Source organism: Polyodon spathula, chromosome 1, assembly GCF_017654505.1.
Source record: "Polyodon spathula isolate WHYD16114869_AA chromosome 1, ASM1765450v1, whole genome shotgun sequence".
NCBI lineage: Eukaryota > Metazoa > Chordata > Actinopteri > Acipenseriformes > Polyodontidae > Polyodon > Polyodon spathula.
In genome coordinates, this window is record NC_054534.1 from 38,190,323 (window position 1) to 38,208,309 (window position 17,987).

At 37.2% G+C, this 17,987-nt stretch overlaps 1 protein-coding gene across 2 annotated transcripts in view; it reads left to right on the plus strand.

Moving 5' to 3' along the window:
- Positions 1 to 2,056: 2,056 nt before the first annotated feature.
- Positions 2,057 to 17,987, plus strand: part of LOC121318343 (excitatory amino acid transporter 1-like) — a 30,533-nt gene continuing 14,602 nt past the window's right edge. The window contains exons 1-5 of one of the 2 annotated variants that reach the window (XM_041254911.1): positions 2,057 to 2,234; positions 3,225 to 3,494; positions 4,562 to 4,699; positions 15,131 to 15,335; positions 17,438 to 17,480. In XM_041254911.1, the coding sequence (XP_041110845.1) occupies positions 3,314 to 3,494; positions 4,562 to 4,699; positions 15,131 to 15,335; positions 17,438 to 17,480 (567 nt within the window). In that variant the 5' untranslated portion in view covers positions 2,057 to 2,234; positions 3,225 to 3,313. The remainder of the gene's footprint in view (positions 2,235 to 3,224; positions 3,495 to 4,561; positions 4,700 to 15,130; positions 15,336 to 17,437; positions 17,481 to 17,987) is intronic. The other variant, XM_041254904.1, reaches the window with a different exon arrangement.

A 17,987-nucleotide genomic window follows, 5' to 3' on the forward strand; every position in this document is an offset into this window, starting at 1 on the left:
TGGCCTAATTTATGAAAACTGAAAAAGACATGCTTCCTTTAAGTTTATCTTGACTAATTTGTTATACTTGTTTGAAACAGGTCTTACAAATAGATCACTTTAATTTAATTAATTGATGCAATCTCTTTAAATGTGCATAAATAAATAAAACTGTGATAGCAATGATGGACACTTGGACATTTAGAAGAAATGGACCAAAAATACCAAACATTTCAAAAATGTGTATGCTGAGGTAATCTTTATCAACTGTCTATTTTGTAGTAAATGTGTGCATTTTGTTCACATTTACTATAACCAAAGTAAATAGTGTGTATTGTGTGTTTTGGGTGGGGGTGAAAGAGGGAGTCTCTAAAACAAATGACCAATTCAGACCAATTCCTCTCAAAGCCTGTGGTTGGTTGGTTAGCAGTTACAGGAATGAGAGGTAGATTTCTGTCTTTTTTTCTCTACAAATGTTTTCACAGCTGGATATTAAGAAAGCCACAGTGGCACTGGACAACACAAACCTGCAGATTATTTTTCTTCTTCGTCGTCTTATTTTTCTTAGCAATGCCCTTAGCCACTGTGCACTGAGGGTTTTAGACTCACCATTGGGAAGTTCAGAGGGCACAGTTATGCTGTGTTAAAGGTGCCAGTGTGCTGTGAATAGCTCTGAGACTGTTAGAAAGGTTATTATGAAGCTGAAACACTACTGTGGGAACTGAAATTTCAACAAACTTGCAGAGTTAGTGCAGGGCCGAGTACTAAGTTGCTTACTAATTAATATGGTACTATCTCAGGATCATCCCCAGCTGTGTACTAAGTTAATACCAGTTGCAACGAAAAAATATGCGGACCAAAGTTGGGGACTAGCTGATCCCCAGCTTTAGTGCAGTACTAAGGATGAATCTTTGTTGTCTCCATGGATACAGGAGATAGCCAATCGACCTTGTGGCTGCCACAACGCACTGCCCAAGAGAGACGTTCTAATTAAGGTCTGACCACACCCTGTGTCCACTAATGCATGGGTTTTCACATTTCCTAAAATTACATTAACAATGCAAGGCCCCTCCCGACTAGTTTCCCCTTGCTTACCCACTTCAAGTGCCAGATTGCTTGCGACCACTGCTAGCATCACAGCACTGTTCTGCAATGCACATACTCATTGGACTATTGTGTGAATAATACATATTCACATATTCTGTGTTCTAATAACTAACCTCAACTTGATTACTATGACACAATACTTAATTACATTTATAAGATGCAATGGCTTGAAGGACTCACTTAACTGTGTTTTTTTTTTAAAAAACACTGTTTGTGTTGCTGTAACCTTATGTACTGTACAATGTGGGTGTCTCACAGGTGATTGAGGAAACCACTGAGACATAACTTTATTTTATTCAACTGCCTTAAACAAACTCTAATTCATAACTTGGGCTTTATTTGTGTCATGGGGATGTGTAGATGGTGCCATAGCGATAAGTACTGTAAGGGGTTTTAACTATTTGGATAAAATGGCTCTTACCCTCAAAGTAATATCCAAAGTAAATAATGGTTTTATAAGATTCAATAATAAATGGAGACGTGCAACACATTTTAACACAGCGGGGTCAGTCTACTGTGCAGGCAGTAAGAACCAGCTATTTCAACAAGCACCTGTGTGACTGGGTGTGTGTGTGTGCGTGAGCCAATCAACAGTTCAGTCAGATTAGTGTTTTGTCTAGCCCTGATACTGAAAACAGAATGTGAACACCGAACTAAAATCAATGGCTGGAATTCCAAAAACACTGGTTGCTTCATTGAAGCATTACTTTTGTATCAGCAGTATAAAAATAAAAAACCTTTTGCTCAAAGTTATTCATTTTAATCCCTTTTATTATATTTCAGCTCACTACTGTTTTCCCTTTATGCTGGTTTTGAATTTTTAATTAAGCTGAACTGACAACGCATCAAAGTAATTTGCAAAGGAAATGGGCAGAGACAAGCCAGCCTTTTTCCATGCTCATTCCAGTCATTATTCAAGAAGCTTCCAGTAGTGTTGTTTCTCCCAGATTTGAGTTGGGAATCTCCTCCCACTTTTTTAAGTTAGTGTGTGAGAGGATCTCTACTCTGTCAGAGCACACATACTCTCCCCTGCTCTGCACACCCTCTCTCACAGACTGTGTGTTGTCCTTGGCTCCTACAAGTCTCGACAATTTATTTCAACAACCCACCGACTACAGGCTTTCTCTTCATCGAACCAAAACTATAAGGTCTGTAGAAATGCTTATGTTAACCTCAATATATTTCATTCCAGGTTTCTGTTGTGTTTTGTAGTTGTTGTTATTTATGGGTGGTTTAAACAGGTGGACATGCAGCTGAAAAAAGCTTTAATAACTCTGATATGCCCTCATGGCTGTTGGAACAACCCAATCAGGTCTTCTTCACATAAAGTGATATTGGTTCTTATCCAGATCTGTGTGTACCAGGTATTGTAATCTGCCATGTGCTGATTGCCAGCTTGTTTTGAATTATTTGCTTAAGAATAGAATTTATGGTCTTTGTGTTTTTTTTTTCAATGTCTAATAGTGCCAATCAAGTCTTCTTTTACCATCAGTGAGGTCCTGTATTTTGATATAACTCTTAAATGGAACACGTAATTCACATTATAGCTTTAAAAAAAAAAACAAAGGATTTGCTTTTTCATGTGGTTACTCTAGAGTCACATTGATCTGAAGATATTTGGTATTCAACAATTGCTGACAGCTTGTGCACTTTTCTTTATTCACCAACCCAATAGTTCTTGGATATCCATTTCAAATCTCTTAATGCCAAATATCTCAGGAAGAGGCCAGGTTCAGTAAACATTTAGCTCAGGTTCTCCAGCACTGCTGTCCAACCATTTTTGACTAAAACCGATGAGCAGGGAGTACTTAAAGAGCCATCAAAAACAACAGCAAAAGAATATCACTAACAAAAAAACACTAACATCAAAAACAACAGCAAAAGAATATCACTAACAAACAAACACTGTTTAACCCAGTTACACACCACATCAGCATGTTGCTGCTCATTTGACGTTACATGTGTAAACAATCATTGCATTTTGACCAAAAACTACCAATTATCCAATCCTTACTTCATCAAAAGTGCTACATATGAGTCAAGAGCTAACCACTGGGCAGCCCTGATCCAGTTCAAACAAATGTATTTTTATAATTATTTTGTGTCTCATTCCTGAATTTTTGTTGTGTTCTCCACAGTGTTCCTCAGGGGTTATCAGATCTGGTGTTCGGAGGAGGAGTTTGAGGCAGTTTTAAGTAACCGAAGAGGTTCCAGGTACAACACGTTAATGACTCAGAGTAACGGAGAGAACCCCAGATCCCGGAATACGATGGAGCAGCTCCAGGAGAGAATCCGAATGCGCTCGCTCAGGGCAAAGAAGAAAGTTGAAAATATCACAAAAGACGACGTCAAAAGCTTTTTGAAAAGGAACACCTTTGTGCTCTTTACCATTACTGCTGTTGTTACTGGTTAGTAGCTTGCATTGAATTTCATAACACATGCACAAAACTACTAGTAATAAAGACAAGTGGATGCTCTTTCAGATGATTCCTCTAGGTCCTGCACAATGCGTGGCCATAAATCTATAAAATTCGATCTAGCTCAGTTCTTCATCCTTTGGGACAGATGTAAAACTGAGGTCCTATTGTAAGTGACGCTGCAGCAGCTGTTGATGCATAGTTCATCCCATAGTCTCTGTAAGTCTTTGATTTAAAAGCATCTGCTAAATAACTTATTTATAATAAACAATAAAAAGACAATCCTGTGATTGTTTTGGTTTTTCAAAGAAAAAGTCATCAAAGACATTACTATCTTTGGATACAATTGCAGTATAATATAATTATTTTATAGCTAAATTCTCTTTTGGTACTCCTTAAGCATCTGAAACTGCATCCAATACTCAAGAATGTGCACAATGTTTAATGTTTAATTCACAATGTGCAGAATTGCACACTTCCGGGTATGATTATTCTTTATCGTCCGCAATATTAAACAAACAAGTGATAATACTATTAACTTATTAAGCCTAGCTTATTTAAAGTTGACGAAACTCTGTGTTGTCCCGATGATTTCTGTATTTGAATTCATTTTTTTAAACAAAGGACAATCTCTGTCTCTGAACAGGTCTCTGTAGAACCTGACCCACTGACAGGTTAGGGGGATCCTCTGCTATTTATTGCCGCCATGGGTCAGCGATATCGCTTCTTCTCTGCTAAATGTCAAAGCATCGTGTGGATATGTTTTATTCTATCAAACTCAAGGCTGTTTCTGAAGGATATAATGTTCATGTAAATAATTTCACTATATGTATAATTTTAATTATCTAAAACTGGATTAAGATCACAGATCTAGAACTTTATTTTAAGTCATGAAATGCATTTCAAACAGTTACAGCCTTATCTCACCAATGTGGGAAATAGTATTGATAAACTACATCACTATCCTTCTCTATTGTGAAATATATTGTTATGGTAGCTTTGCAGCAGAGCTCATATTGTCTCCCTTGTATATCAATATCAGCTATGCTGTTTTGCAGGTATACTTCTTGGATTTTCTCTCCGATCATTTAAAATGTCCTATCGTGAAGTGAAGTACTTCTCCTTTCCCGGGGAGCTGCTCATGCGCATGCTACAAATGCTGGTCCTGCCCCTCTTGGTGTCCAGTCTGATCACAGGTAAGGGTCACTCGAATATTGCTTGTGGTTTAACTTGGGCATGTTTCCAACTAAATTTCAACCTGTCAGTCAGCTGTGTACACATGACAGCACTTGGGTGCAAGTGTTGGTTTTAAGGATTGCCAAGGAAACCAAAAGTCCCCTAATTAAACAGTACTTTGTGCAAATGCCTTGGGCATTTGGTACATTCAATGGTCCTTTCAATTTCCTTGACATCATACTGTACATACTGGTAGGGGTCTATTGTGTTTTACATAAACTTATAACTTCTTAATTTTACACAGTAACTCATTTAATATTCAACCACATGACTGTGGAACTATTCGTGTTCGTGACAACTTAATTGAGTTATTTTGCCATTTGTTAATAATGTTTAAGTTTTAGATAAAAAGAAGTGCATGTATTTTCTCTTTATTAGGTTTAATGAAAAATTTAACATGCATTTAATTTGTAGTGAGAGAAAATCAAATGGTGTCAAAATCATAATACTGATATTCAATAGTTATGGTTTTTTCCAGATCTTTTTAATCAGATATTTATAGATGTTTGTAGTGGTATGGAGTCTCCAACCACATTTAATTAGCTCTCCCTGTTTGAAGATGCGGTCACCAGTAATTTCCTTGCAATGTTGTAGGGTAAAATGATCCCAACTGGATATTAATTTTCTTTCGGTATTTTTGCAGACTGTCCTTGTAAGCTTGTAGATATAGAGTTGAAATTTTAAAATATACCTATTCAAAACATTTGTCAGCTGGAGTACGTTTCTTTTTTTACGAGTGTGTAAGACATGTGTGCCACCGTCATTCTAACCTCACCTGAGAGATGCCTTCTTCCCAAAAAGTTATTTATTATATGAAATAAACGTGTCATTTCATTTTAGTATGATTTACTGTACCTGTAAACACACATTTTTACAACATTTTTCAGTTTTGATTTTGTTTAGTTTATTTTAACATCCCTGTAAAGGTTTGCAATACATAAATAAAAGTTGCAGGTATGGCCAAAAGTTTTGCATCACCCAGAATTTTAGGATTGAGACATTATAAAAAATAAATAAATATATATATATATAAACATAATTTTGATATTTTATTCAACATCATGTAATCAACGAAACTACAAAACGATATCGCAAAAGTCTACCGGAAGCCATAATAATAGTACAGTATTTCATGCTAGATTTTGAAATGTCACATTTTTCTACTTTTGTCAGCTGTTCATTAAGTATACGGCAAACTACAAAGCGGTATGTAATTCAATATGTTAACGTAACATTATTCAGCAGGTTTCATTCGACTTAATGAAGCAAAATGAGTTCATTCTGTAGGGTGATGCAAAACTTTTGGCCATAGCTGTATATGTGTATCCTTCCACATTCTCCTTTTTACATTTTAAATAAATATCCACACTACCACTATTCTAGTGGGAGAGGGCAGCTTAAAATACAATTCTTATTATTTTCTTCTGTATGCATAGTAACATCATTAAAAAGAATGGTAGATTTAAAAATTGCATAATAACATTGTGACAGGGTAGTCGTGTTGTGACGTCAGGCCAGAAGCAGGAACAAAAACAAAGGCAAGGAAACTGCGGTGCAAAGGCGCTGCGGCGCCGTTTATTTTCAAACAAAAATAAAATAAATATTTAAACAAAACCACTTTGCTCACAGAGTGAAAATAAAAGGTTAAATAAAACAAATCAAAAACACCAAAAATAACAATCCTGGGTCAAGCTGGGCAGTTGCTGTCACTGTTCCTAGAATGGTTGGTTTTACCTTCCATTTCCTTTCTCCTCTCACTCTCCTGTACTCTCCTCTGTACTCCCACACAGAGTGCAGAGAGCTGCAGGGTTATATGCAGGTGACCAACCTTCTAAACAAGGTGGAAGGGGCTTCCCATCCACACTGCAAAACAAAAGCTATGGCTCTTGTCGCCATGTATTTAATAAATACAAATAAACAATAACACGGCAACGGCGTCATATTTACACAAAAAATAAATAAAATAATAATAATAATAATAATAATAATAATAATAATAACAAAAACATATACACAAGCAGGGCTTTGCCCTACCCCTTTTTAATAATGTGCAGGGCTCTCTCCTGCTGCCCTGCTACAAACATAGTAAAAGCAGAAGTAACAAATGGGCTTGCACTGGTACAAACACTCAAAACTTTTTTTTGACACGAATATGTATTTTTCAATAGAAATAGTAAACACACGTAGGTGTTTGGGGACTTGTAATAAAATTGAATTTACTTTAAAATGTCTTGAGCTGCCTCTATCAGTAGATGGAATGCTATGAAGAATATGTAAAGCTAAGTACTACCAGTGATCAATATACTGTAGGAACGGCATTTTTTATGGAGGGGGGGAGGGGTTACCTGCAAAAAACCCGCTCACATCAGAATCCAAATCATGCAGCGAGTCTGTGACTTCCCTTAATACGGGGACGGCCTTGTTTCTAGCAGTTCAACTCTTCACTTCATGTTCTAGTTCTCTGCAAGGGTGAATAATTCTGCTCCTGTTTAGTGGAAACAAATCACATCATCAGAGTAATCCAGAGGGTCAAGTCACAGCTCAAATCTGTGGGGTTTTCTCATTGGGAGGATCACCTTCCAACATATTCCCCTCCTCTTGATGTACAGCCCGCACACGCACAGCAAAGCCTGCCATTTTCTCCACTTACAGCAATGAATAGGCTACAAACCCTGACTTATATGTTTTCCAACCAATAAGTAGCCTGTCCTGTTCAGAGGACTTAACAATGCAATTTAATGTATGTGTTACAAATAACAAAATACTTAAATGACCTAATTATTAAATAATTAAACATTTACTTTTTTTATATTATTACTATTGGCTTAAATGTTCCTAAAAAGCTTTATGCACCATACAGCCTTATGAATCAGACGAATAATATGTTAATGAGAAAACTGGTCTCCAAGGGCACATTATTCTATCGCCGCTTTTATGAATCACCTGATGAAATACTGTCTTGTTAAACACTATCACTGGCACCATACAGGAGACGCTAAGTTTTATGCCTATGGGCCACAATGTTTTCCATGTATGTCTTTCTTTCTTCAAACAACAAAGTACATTCGTTCTACACAGTCTCTGTCCTCGAGCCTTGCAGTGGTCTCATAAATTAATCCCAGTTCTTTTGTGGGCTAGTCAAAGTCCAAAGATTGTCAGAAGTCATTAAAAATTTGAACTACACAATTAGATATGAATAGTCAACACATCCAGAGATTTAGAAGCAAAAGCCTATACAATTTGTTAATAAAGGCTTATGCAGCATGTTAAAATGCGGGGATGCAGCCATTGTGGCACCACACATCTTAATCAAACAAAACAGAGGTTAAAAAAAAATAATATAAAGAGCAAACAAAAGCCTCTATTTTATCACATGCTGAAAAGCACAAAGAAATAAAGGATTGCCAATTCAGTGCTTTTTAAAAACAAGTTTTGTGACAATTATTAATGTAAAAGTCCGTGCAGGTAGCAGGATTATTTTGTGAAATGTTTAGCTGCTATTTTTCATGTCCCTTGGTTGCCAATTCCTGGCATGGGGACAGTCAGTCCTTTGTACTCTACTATTAAAATCTGGTAACTGGACAAAAAAAAAAATCTTGGTTTGAGACTGTCAGCTGTTACTAATCATCCCTCCGTGGCTTGCTGTGAATCCCCTGCTTGCCTTTGCCTCCTGCTCTGCTTAGCACACATAAAGAAGATGAATTATCCTCTGGTTTTCCTTGAAAAAGCATATTGTTTGTTGCATTCCATTACTGCGAACAATACATAAAGGCAATGGACAAACAAATGCGTACAGTTACATGGGTACCTAGCTGAGCACTACTGAGCAAGCAGATGTGAGTTACATCACAGGCACATTCCCAACAAACTGGTCTGAGCATATAGGCTTACAAACAGGGTGCACTTAAATAATAGCTTATTTAGCAGATACCATTTCACAGGACAATTGCTGTGAAAATGTGTCCCAGTACCTGGACTGATATCTCCCCATTTGGAGATTTATTTTATTTTTATATGGTGGGCATGTAGAAAGATGACACAGAGTTTCATGTGCACATTGCCCTTTCACATCGTCTCTGTAGCAACAAGTGGACCGGTGGCTGGTTCTTCTGCTGTTAACTGCTTCCTGTTGATGTTGGTTCACAGAGTAGAGCTTTTCTTAATGTGAAAGGCTTGGAAACTTTACTAGTGTTTAAGGGAGGTTTTAAGATAAAACGTTTTTTACTATGGTGTATTGTTTTTACTCACCTCATAAAGCTCATATGTTCCATTTTCATGTATACATGTTTGCTATGACTGGAAAAAATAGTCCAATAAGTGTTTATTTGGCAAGTTAGTTGCAACTGGATCACATCTATTGATAAATACCAAAGGGCTAAATTAAACTGTATGATTATTGCAGCTAAGCATACTGCATCGTGCAATATTCATCCATTCTTCTTGGCAAAATTGTTAAAGCTCTTTCAAGTTGGATGAGGATCATTGTTGGACAGGAATCTTCAAGTCTTGCCACAGATTCTCAATCGGATTCAAGTCCAGGCTTTGACTGGGCCACTCTAGGACATTCATTTTCTTGTTTTTAAGCACTCTAGCGTTGCTTTGGCTGTGTGCTTGGGGTCATTGTCCTGCTGAAAGGTGAATCTCCATGCCAGTCTTAGGTCTTTTGCAGACTGAAGCGAGTTTTCCTCAAGGATTTGCCTGTATTTAGCTCAATTCATTTTGCCCTCTCACTGACAAGCTTCCCAGTACCTGCCAATAAAAAGCATCTGCATAGCATGATGCTGCCACCATCATGCTTCACCTGGGTGATGTGCTGTGTTGGATTTGCACTAGATATAACACTTTGCATTTAGGCCAAATACTTCAATTTTTGTTTCATCGGACCACAGAATCTTTTGCCACATCTTTTCTGAGTCTCACACATGCATTTTTGCAAATTCCAAGCATGATTTTACATGGGATTTTTTCAGAAATGGCTTCCTTCTTGCCACTCTTCCATACAGGTCAGATTTGTGGAGTACCTCCGCTGTTGTTGACACATGGACAGTTTCTCCCATCTTAGCCATGGAACGCTGTAGGTCTTTCAGAGTTGTCATTGGCCTCTTGGTGGCTTCTCTGACCAATACCCTTCTTACCCGGCTGCTCAGTTTGGGAGGATGGCCTGCTCCAAGCAGATTCTAGGTGGTGCAGTATACCTTCCACTTCTTAATGATCGACTTGACTGTGCTCCAAAGGATATTCAATGCCTTTGAAATCTTTTTATACCCCTCCCCTGATCTGTGCTTTTCCACAACTTTATCCCGGAGTTGTTTTGAAAGCTCCTTGGTCTTCATGGTAGTTTCTTTGCTTTGAATGCACTACCCAACTGTGGGAAAAAAAATCTGAAAAAAATCCAATTTAAATGCATCAAGATTTTAGGTTGTAACAACATCCAAGGGGGTGAATACTTCCTATAGGCACTGTATAACTGCTGCTTGCCATTCCTAATGCATGATTAGCATGGAAGCATTACTGTGAAGCTTTACAAAGTTAATATACATACTAACAAATGTTTCTTTGAATTGTCCCAAATAAATGCTACCAACTCATAACTTGGTTGTTTTTATTAAAACCCTAAAGACTCTTGGGACAGTACCCCCTCAATGGTGGTAACCTAAACCCTTCTGCTGCTCTCTAAAACCTCTCTTTATACAGTGATACAAACAAATTTTCCTTCTATAGCACCTTTGTCAATAAACATTGATGTAATGGTTGCCCTTTGCCCTGAATACTATCCAGAAACTCTTGTTATATCCTTATTTTGGGCACAGCGTGACTGGTTCTCGCTCATTTAGAAAAGAAAGGAGTTTTTTTCTACTCTTTTCCATCCCCTCTTTCCCTAAACGTTGTTTCTTTAGTCTGCGAAGATTGCATCCACTTCGCTTGCCGTTGCCACAGTGACAGAAAAGTGTACTTATTGTGGAGGATGGCAGTGCGACAAGTTTCCCAGGCCTGTCAGGAATAGAAGTGGGGAAAGACGAACAGGGACGAATGGTATCAGCGCAGTGAGATCAGTGTGGGAGAGAGCTTCTGCAGGATTAAAGGAACACATACATCTCCCACAAACAATAAGAGCTTTGCAAGCAAACGCTGAATGGAAATAATGTACATATAATAGTTCATGATACTTTGAAAAACAGGGCTAACATTATTGCTTCTCAATCCAGTTTATTATCAGAGACCATTCTGTCTATGGGGGGGGGGGGGGGGGGGGGGGGGGGGGGTTTCTTTAACCCATGTGTGCTGCTGTGTTATATCAAAGGCGCTGCTTACAATAAATAAATATGCTTTTCATGTTAACAAAAGAAAGAAAAGCAGTGGAACACTTGCCGAAGTTATTAATTGCTTAGTTTAAATCAGGCTCTGACTCAGTCTTTTTAATTAGAAGAAGGGAAGGTCAAAAGTCAGAGGCAATTACTTACCTAACGTTAGGTCCATTTCAAATTGTGTCTGAACTGCTTCTATGACCTGCCCTTTTATATGGAGAAAGTGTAACTTAATATATCCTTTTGTGAATTCAAAATACATTTTTATTTATTAAACATGTTTTAAATGTATTTTACAAAGGTAATTTCTGTCAGCTCAGGTACTCCTTTTAAAAGTTTTCCTCATTATTTCTGAAATATATGATACATTTTTTAAATGTTACTTTTCCTACCTTCAGCTAGGAAGTAGGTTTTACTACTTAAATCAGGCCTACTGTACAGTCATTTTGAATGATAGCTGAATGTATTGCATTGCATTAGCTGACTTAAATTATAATTTAGCACTGGTAGTGCAGCTTTAAACGTGACATCTAACCATTTTTGTTTCCTCATAATGTCCCAACTGTGTTAGGATCAGCCAAGTGTCAGCATTAAGCTAACTTTCAGAAAGCAGTTTCAAAAGACTCAAAAGGTATTTATTCATTCAACATAGGTTTTTTTTTAGCTTTTGAATGAAGCAAACAGAATTCAAACTGTGGAACACCACCACCACCATGAAGAGGTTCAGAGGTACTGTGAGGTCATCCAGTGGGCCTGAGTTACCTCCTGCTGTCACATCTTTCATTTCAAAACTGCCCCATTAGCCAACAATGAAGCCTACCAAGGGAAATAGACTAGGCCAATATTCTGTTGCTCCAGCTGGGACCTGGTGTATTTAAAGCTGGGAAGTAGGTATAATAATAATAATAATAATAATAATAATAATAATAATAATAATAATAATAATAATAATAATAATAATAATAATGAGCGGGAGGGGAACACAATTACTGCGGGAATTACAGTTCACAAACACAACTGCCCGGATCGCTACAATAGAATGACGTTTTTAAATTGGGAGGTTTATACAGATAAATACTTGCAGTCATAGTGGTCAAGGCTCAGCTGTTACCACTGACACAGTCTGAAGGGAGCTCTGACTAGCACGTGTGTATATGTATAATTTGGAACAAGTGGTTTGTGAATTAATTGTGATGGAAGAGGAGAGACGTTTGTTTTTAAAATGGCTAAACCTGTTTTCAATTAATTTGAATGAACGAATCTCCTTTGCTTAGAGTTTAAATACTGAGAAACCCCAAGCTTGCTGTACACTGTTATATACTTATATACCTCCCAAAGCTTGAAATTCCTATCTTTTTTTTTTTTTTTTTTTTGCTTTATGTGCAATTATTATGACAGCCCCACAATAGTAGGACAGTGTGTGTGTATATATCTATCTATCTATAGACTTGAAACAAATGTAGTCCAAGAGGGGCTTAAAGACTACATTCCCCAGAATGCCACAGGAAGGAATCTGGCTCTAAAACTTAATGAATGTCACCTGCCCATGATTAGCAGGCAGGTATTTAGCAGGGCAGAAATACTTTTTCTGGGCAGTCTGCATTTAGTTAGTACTCCATGTGGGAGTTACGGTTTTATTTTGTAGATAAAAGCGCACGCAAGTGCTAAAGTGCAATTCTGTTGTCTGGGTCTGTGCTTTAAAAGGGGATGCAAAGCTAGAAATGAGTGAAATTTCTCACTGATATATAATTTTTGTATTGATCTTATTGTATTTTTATAGAGGGCATGGACAGCATTTACTGTAAATAGGCAGTTAGAATGGGGGACTGCCGCTAATGGTAACTAAATTATTTTTCTGTGCGAGGTCTGTTAATAAAAATGATGTACGTAGTTAAAACACGATGTTTACTATTGATATGCTTCTATTTGAGTTGGTTTATTAATGTGTATATGTATTTAAAATTACATTTGTGAAATTAAAACTAAACATTAAAAAAAATATTTCACGGGCCTCTATCATGTATTTAAAGATGCAGTACCATTTATTCTGTGGACAATTTTTTGTTTTCTGTAAATAAATATGCACAAGAGCTTAAACTGCAATTCTTTTGCCTCTGCCTGCTATTTGTACAACCCTTAAAAGCTGCTGCTTAATGTTAGTTTTATAGGTGGGTAGCAAAGGCTTTGGTTCAATAAACACTTCATACCATCACTTGCCATTTACATTAATTCAATGTAATGAACTTTGTGAAGTAGCTTAGCATAATGAGCCAATTCTCATTCCCAAATAAATGCAATACACTGCTTTAACTAAGCGCCTCACAGTTTTCCTCTATAAATACTAACTGAAAAAGGAGTAGTTTGGCTTCAGCGGTCCGCAGAGCCTTCTCTCAATGAGATATGAAGAGTTTTTTCTTTGCTCTTCCTTTGTTAATTCTTTTCAGAAAGCAAGTTTCTCACAGTTTAGTTGGAAAGATTCTGTACTTTTAGTCCTTTTTAATTTTATTAAATATTTATTTCCAAGCATTTGTTCTTGGAATGCTGCACCATGGTTTAACCAATTCTTGTTCAATTTGAAACAGAATTAGATTTTCTTCATATAACTGTCAGCTGCTTTGCAACCACTTGTTTTGTTACTCAAGAGTTACTTTTGTATTTATTACATTATTTTTACTATAAGGCTTCCATGCCCATGGCTGGGAAGTCTGTTGTTGTTGTTGTTGTTGTTGTTGTTGTTGTTGTTTTTGTTAAGGGTAGTATTATTTCTTTCCACCAATAAAACCTTAAAAGTTGCATAACATGAAAACCGTTGCACAAAAACTCTTGACATTTCACAAAGTTGGTAGATGCCAATGGGAACTAATGTCCACAAATGAACTTGATTGGTCACATGATTTGGCAGCCATATTGGATTTTACGACAATCTGGGACAATTTACAAAGATTTTATTACAGAGTTCTGGAACTCTGTGTGCATGGTTAGGAATTATCCAAGATGCATGGTGCTCGAAATGAAGCTGATTGGTTCAGTGGTACGGCGGTCATGTTGGATAAGCTAATTAACACACAAATGTCTTCACCAAAACTACTAATCTGGGCCAATCAAATTTCAGCATTGCTCTAGCTGCATATATTGCGCATAAAATGAACAGCATTGAACTTCACAGAGTAGTGGAGGACTGTGGGAATTAATGTATGCTGTTAAAAAAAAATGTTGATATAGACCTTGACCTTTGACCTCTCCTTAAGATCAACTGTAAAACTAACTCATTACAGAGTGCAGATAGTCATGTTTACTGTGGAACACTGATAGGAACCCATATGGGCGCTATTCAAAAATGACCTTGATCGTGACCTTTGACCTCTCCTTAAGGTTAAATGTGTTGTTGCTATTAATGTTAAGTTTATAAAAAACAAAAAAGGCCTATGGAAAGTGATGTCTAAAACTGACTGAATGGCAACCAATCAAAATGCTTAAACTTCACAATAACTCATTGGAAGCCGTAAAGTTGCTTGCAACTTCTAGTTCGCAGTAGTTGTTGTACTGTCTCTGTCTCCTGTATTTATCATGTTTACGTTTTATAATAGCGATTGTCTATTAATAATCATATGTGTTGTAATCTTCCATATTCTCAGAAATCATTTGTGAAATTCAGATTTAATATTTTTTTATACTAAAATAAAAATGTAACATTGACAAAATGAACAGTGGCTTTAGCTTGACCACAGACCATGTCCAGATGGTAAACACCACACCCAGTTATTGCTTCAGGTCACAGCTGTATTGTTGTATTCTGCGGTTCTCTGACTTTGTTTTGTTCCCGAAAAATCCATATTTATTTATTTCATTGAAAGACTTTTGATATTAAATGTTACTGCTTTAACCCCCTATTTTGTTATCAAGGCCTGAAATGACTACACCACCTTAGCAGAAGCCTTAGTTTTACATTCTACCCTAGCTTAAACTTAAAAACTGACACAGTTTTTACTTGGTGATGTAGATTTGTGGACTTGGTATCTGTTGACTGAACATATGGTTTATTTTGGTTCAAACTGAACAAAGTATTATGTGTTTCAATTTGATCAGGAATGGCTGCCCTTGACAGCAAAGCCTCTGGAAAGATGGGGCTCCGAGCAGTGGTGTACTACACCTCGACTACAGTCATTGCTGTCTTCATTGGGATTATAATGGTCCTCATCATCCATCCGGGGAAGGGGTCAAAAGATGAGTTTAAAAAGCAACAGAAAATCCAGCAAGTCAGCCCTGCAGATGCATTTCTAGATCTGGTCAGGTATGTAGCTTTGTCTTTTGAGGCATTTATCACTAACATGAGTTAATTGGGCAATATGAATATATGGAGGCACCTGTATGGGACCTTTATGTTTTTCATGCCAGCTATTTTAAAAAAACACTCTACCATAGGCCTCTACTATATTTAAGTGAGTTTGAATTGGGAATTCTAAGCACTACTTAAATACAAATGTTGTGTTGTTTTATAATAAGTAAACACAATTACTTGTTGGTGGACTACAGTGCCATGAAAAAGTATTTGCCCCCTGTCTGATTTTCTGCATTTTTGCATATTTTTGACACTGAATGTTATCAGATCTTCAACCAAAATCTAATAATAGATAAAAGGGACCATGAGTGAACAAATAACACAACATTTTGATACTTACTTCATTTATTTATTAAAGAAAGTTATGCAACAGCCAATGCGCTCGTGTGAAAAAGTAATCGCCCCCTTAGACTCAATAACTGGTTATGCCACCTTTAGAAGAAAAAACTGCAACCAAACACTTCCTGTAGTTATTGATCAGTCTCTACCAGCACAGTGGAAGAATTTGGGCCCACTCCTTCATGTAGAACTGCTTCAACTGTGACATTTGTGGGTTTCGAGCATAAACGTCTCGTTTCAGGTCCTGCCACAACATCTCAATGGGGTTTAGGTCTGGACTTTGACCAGGCCATTCCAAAACTTTAAATTTCTTGTTCTTCAACCATTCTGTTGTAGATTGCTTGTGTGTTTCGGATCATTATCTTGCTGCATGACCCAGCTGTGCTTCAGCTTCAGTTTCAGCTCACGGACGTATGGCCTGACATTCTCCTATAGAATTCTCTGATACAGAGCAGAATTCATGGTTCCTTCAATGATAGCAAGTCGTCCAAGTCCTCATGCAGCAAAGCATCCCCAAATCATGACACTACCGCCACCATGCTTGACCACTGGTATCAGGTTCTTACTGTGGAATGCAGTGTTTGGTTTTCGCCAGACAGTAAGGGGCCCATGTTGGGCAAAAAACCACTTTTGACTCCTGTCCATAGAACATTGTTCCAGAACTCTTGAGGATCATTCAGGTGCTTTTTGGCACACTTGAGATGAGCATTCATGTTCTTCTTAGTGAGCAGTGGTTTCCGCTTTGCTACTCTGCCATGAATCCCATTTTTGCCCAGTGTCTTTCTGATGGTGGAGTCATGAACACTGAACTTAGCCGAGGCGAGAGAGGCCTGCAGATCCCTGGATGTTGTTCTAGGGTTCTCTGTGACTTCCTAGACAATTTTACGCTGCTCTTGGAGAGATTTTGTTAGGATGGCCACTCCTGAGAAGATTCACTACTGTCCCAAACTTTCTCCATTTGGACAATATGGCTCTGACTGTGGTTTGGTGGAGCCCCTGAGCCTTAGAAATAGCTTTGTAACCCTTTCCAGACTGATAGGCATCAACAACTTTTTTCCGGAGGTCTTCAAGAATTTCTTTTGATCATGGCATGATGTGCATCTAGAACCTGAAGACTCAATCTATATACTACTTCACACCTGAAGATTGCATGTTTAATTACCTTGCACACCAAACAAATGAAAGAAGCGCCAGACTTTGGTGTCATTTTTTTCTCTCAGACTCAATCTATATACTACTACAACCCACAAAAAGATCTGACCAAATTCAATGTGAAAAGTGTGCAAAAATGCAGAAAATCAGTCCTCTAGTTTCTAGTGAGATGGCACTTTCAATGCAGAAATTCACAATAAATAAACATGTGCGATTTATTTTTAATAAGCGAACAATGAATTAGATTAAATGTGGGCCTATATTACACTGTGGATGTATACACAATAAAAGTTTCTGGTTTTGTCTTAATTTAAATGTGTTTTAATGTTTCTTCTCACAAATTACAGGTAGCCGTGTTGTAAGCGGTACAAACCACTTCGGGCCGAGAGGTTCCAGTGATATATACCACTTCTGAGGAGGTCACCTCTGGCATGGTATATATCATGGGAACCGCACTGTCCGTCGTGGTTTATACCTTAGTTTATATATACTATGTTGGTTTTATTTATACTGCTTTGGATAATAAAATGCATGGATTTTATGATGTCTCTTCTATATTTCAGAAACATGTTCCCTCCTAACATTGTACAAGCTTGCACACAACAGGTAAATTTTATATATATATATATATATATATATATATATATATATATATATATATATATATATATATATATATATATATATATATATACACATGGTATAAGGGTTTATTTTTCTGATGTATCACAGAATAGTCCAAAGTAGGGAGTTCCAACATTGGATAACGCATAACCATAGTGTCTCTAAAATATCTAGTATTTTCTAGCACACTATACAAAAAGACTGAAGTAGCTTCTGTATCTCAGAACATTTGAACTTGCCAGACTTTGTAAACTTCTTTGTTTAAAAGCTTGGCAATGGATAGGAAGCATGGTAAAAGCACTGAAACACAAGAACACAAGAACATATACAAATAGGAGAAGGCCATTTCGTCAAAGACACAAAAGACAGGGTGAACCTTAGAGAAGCAAAGCATGACAAACATATTCCCATGGTAACTTTACCTTAGTATGGTAAGGGTTTGTCCAGTTTAACCGAAATTGAAAAAGTGGAAAACTATTCAATATTCCT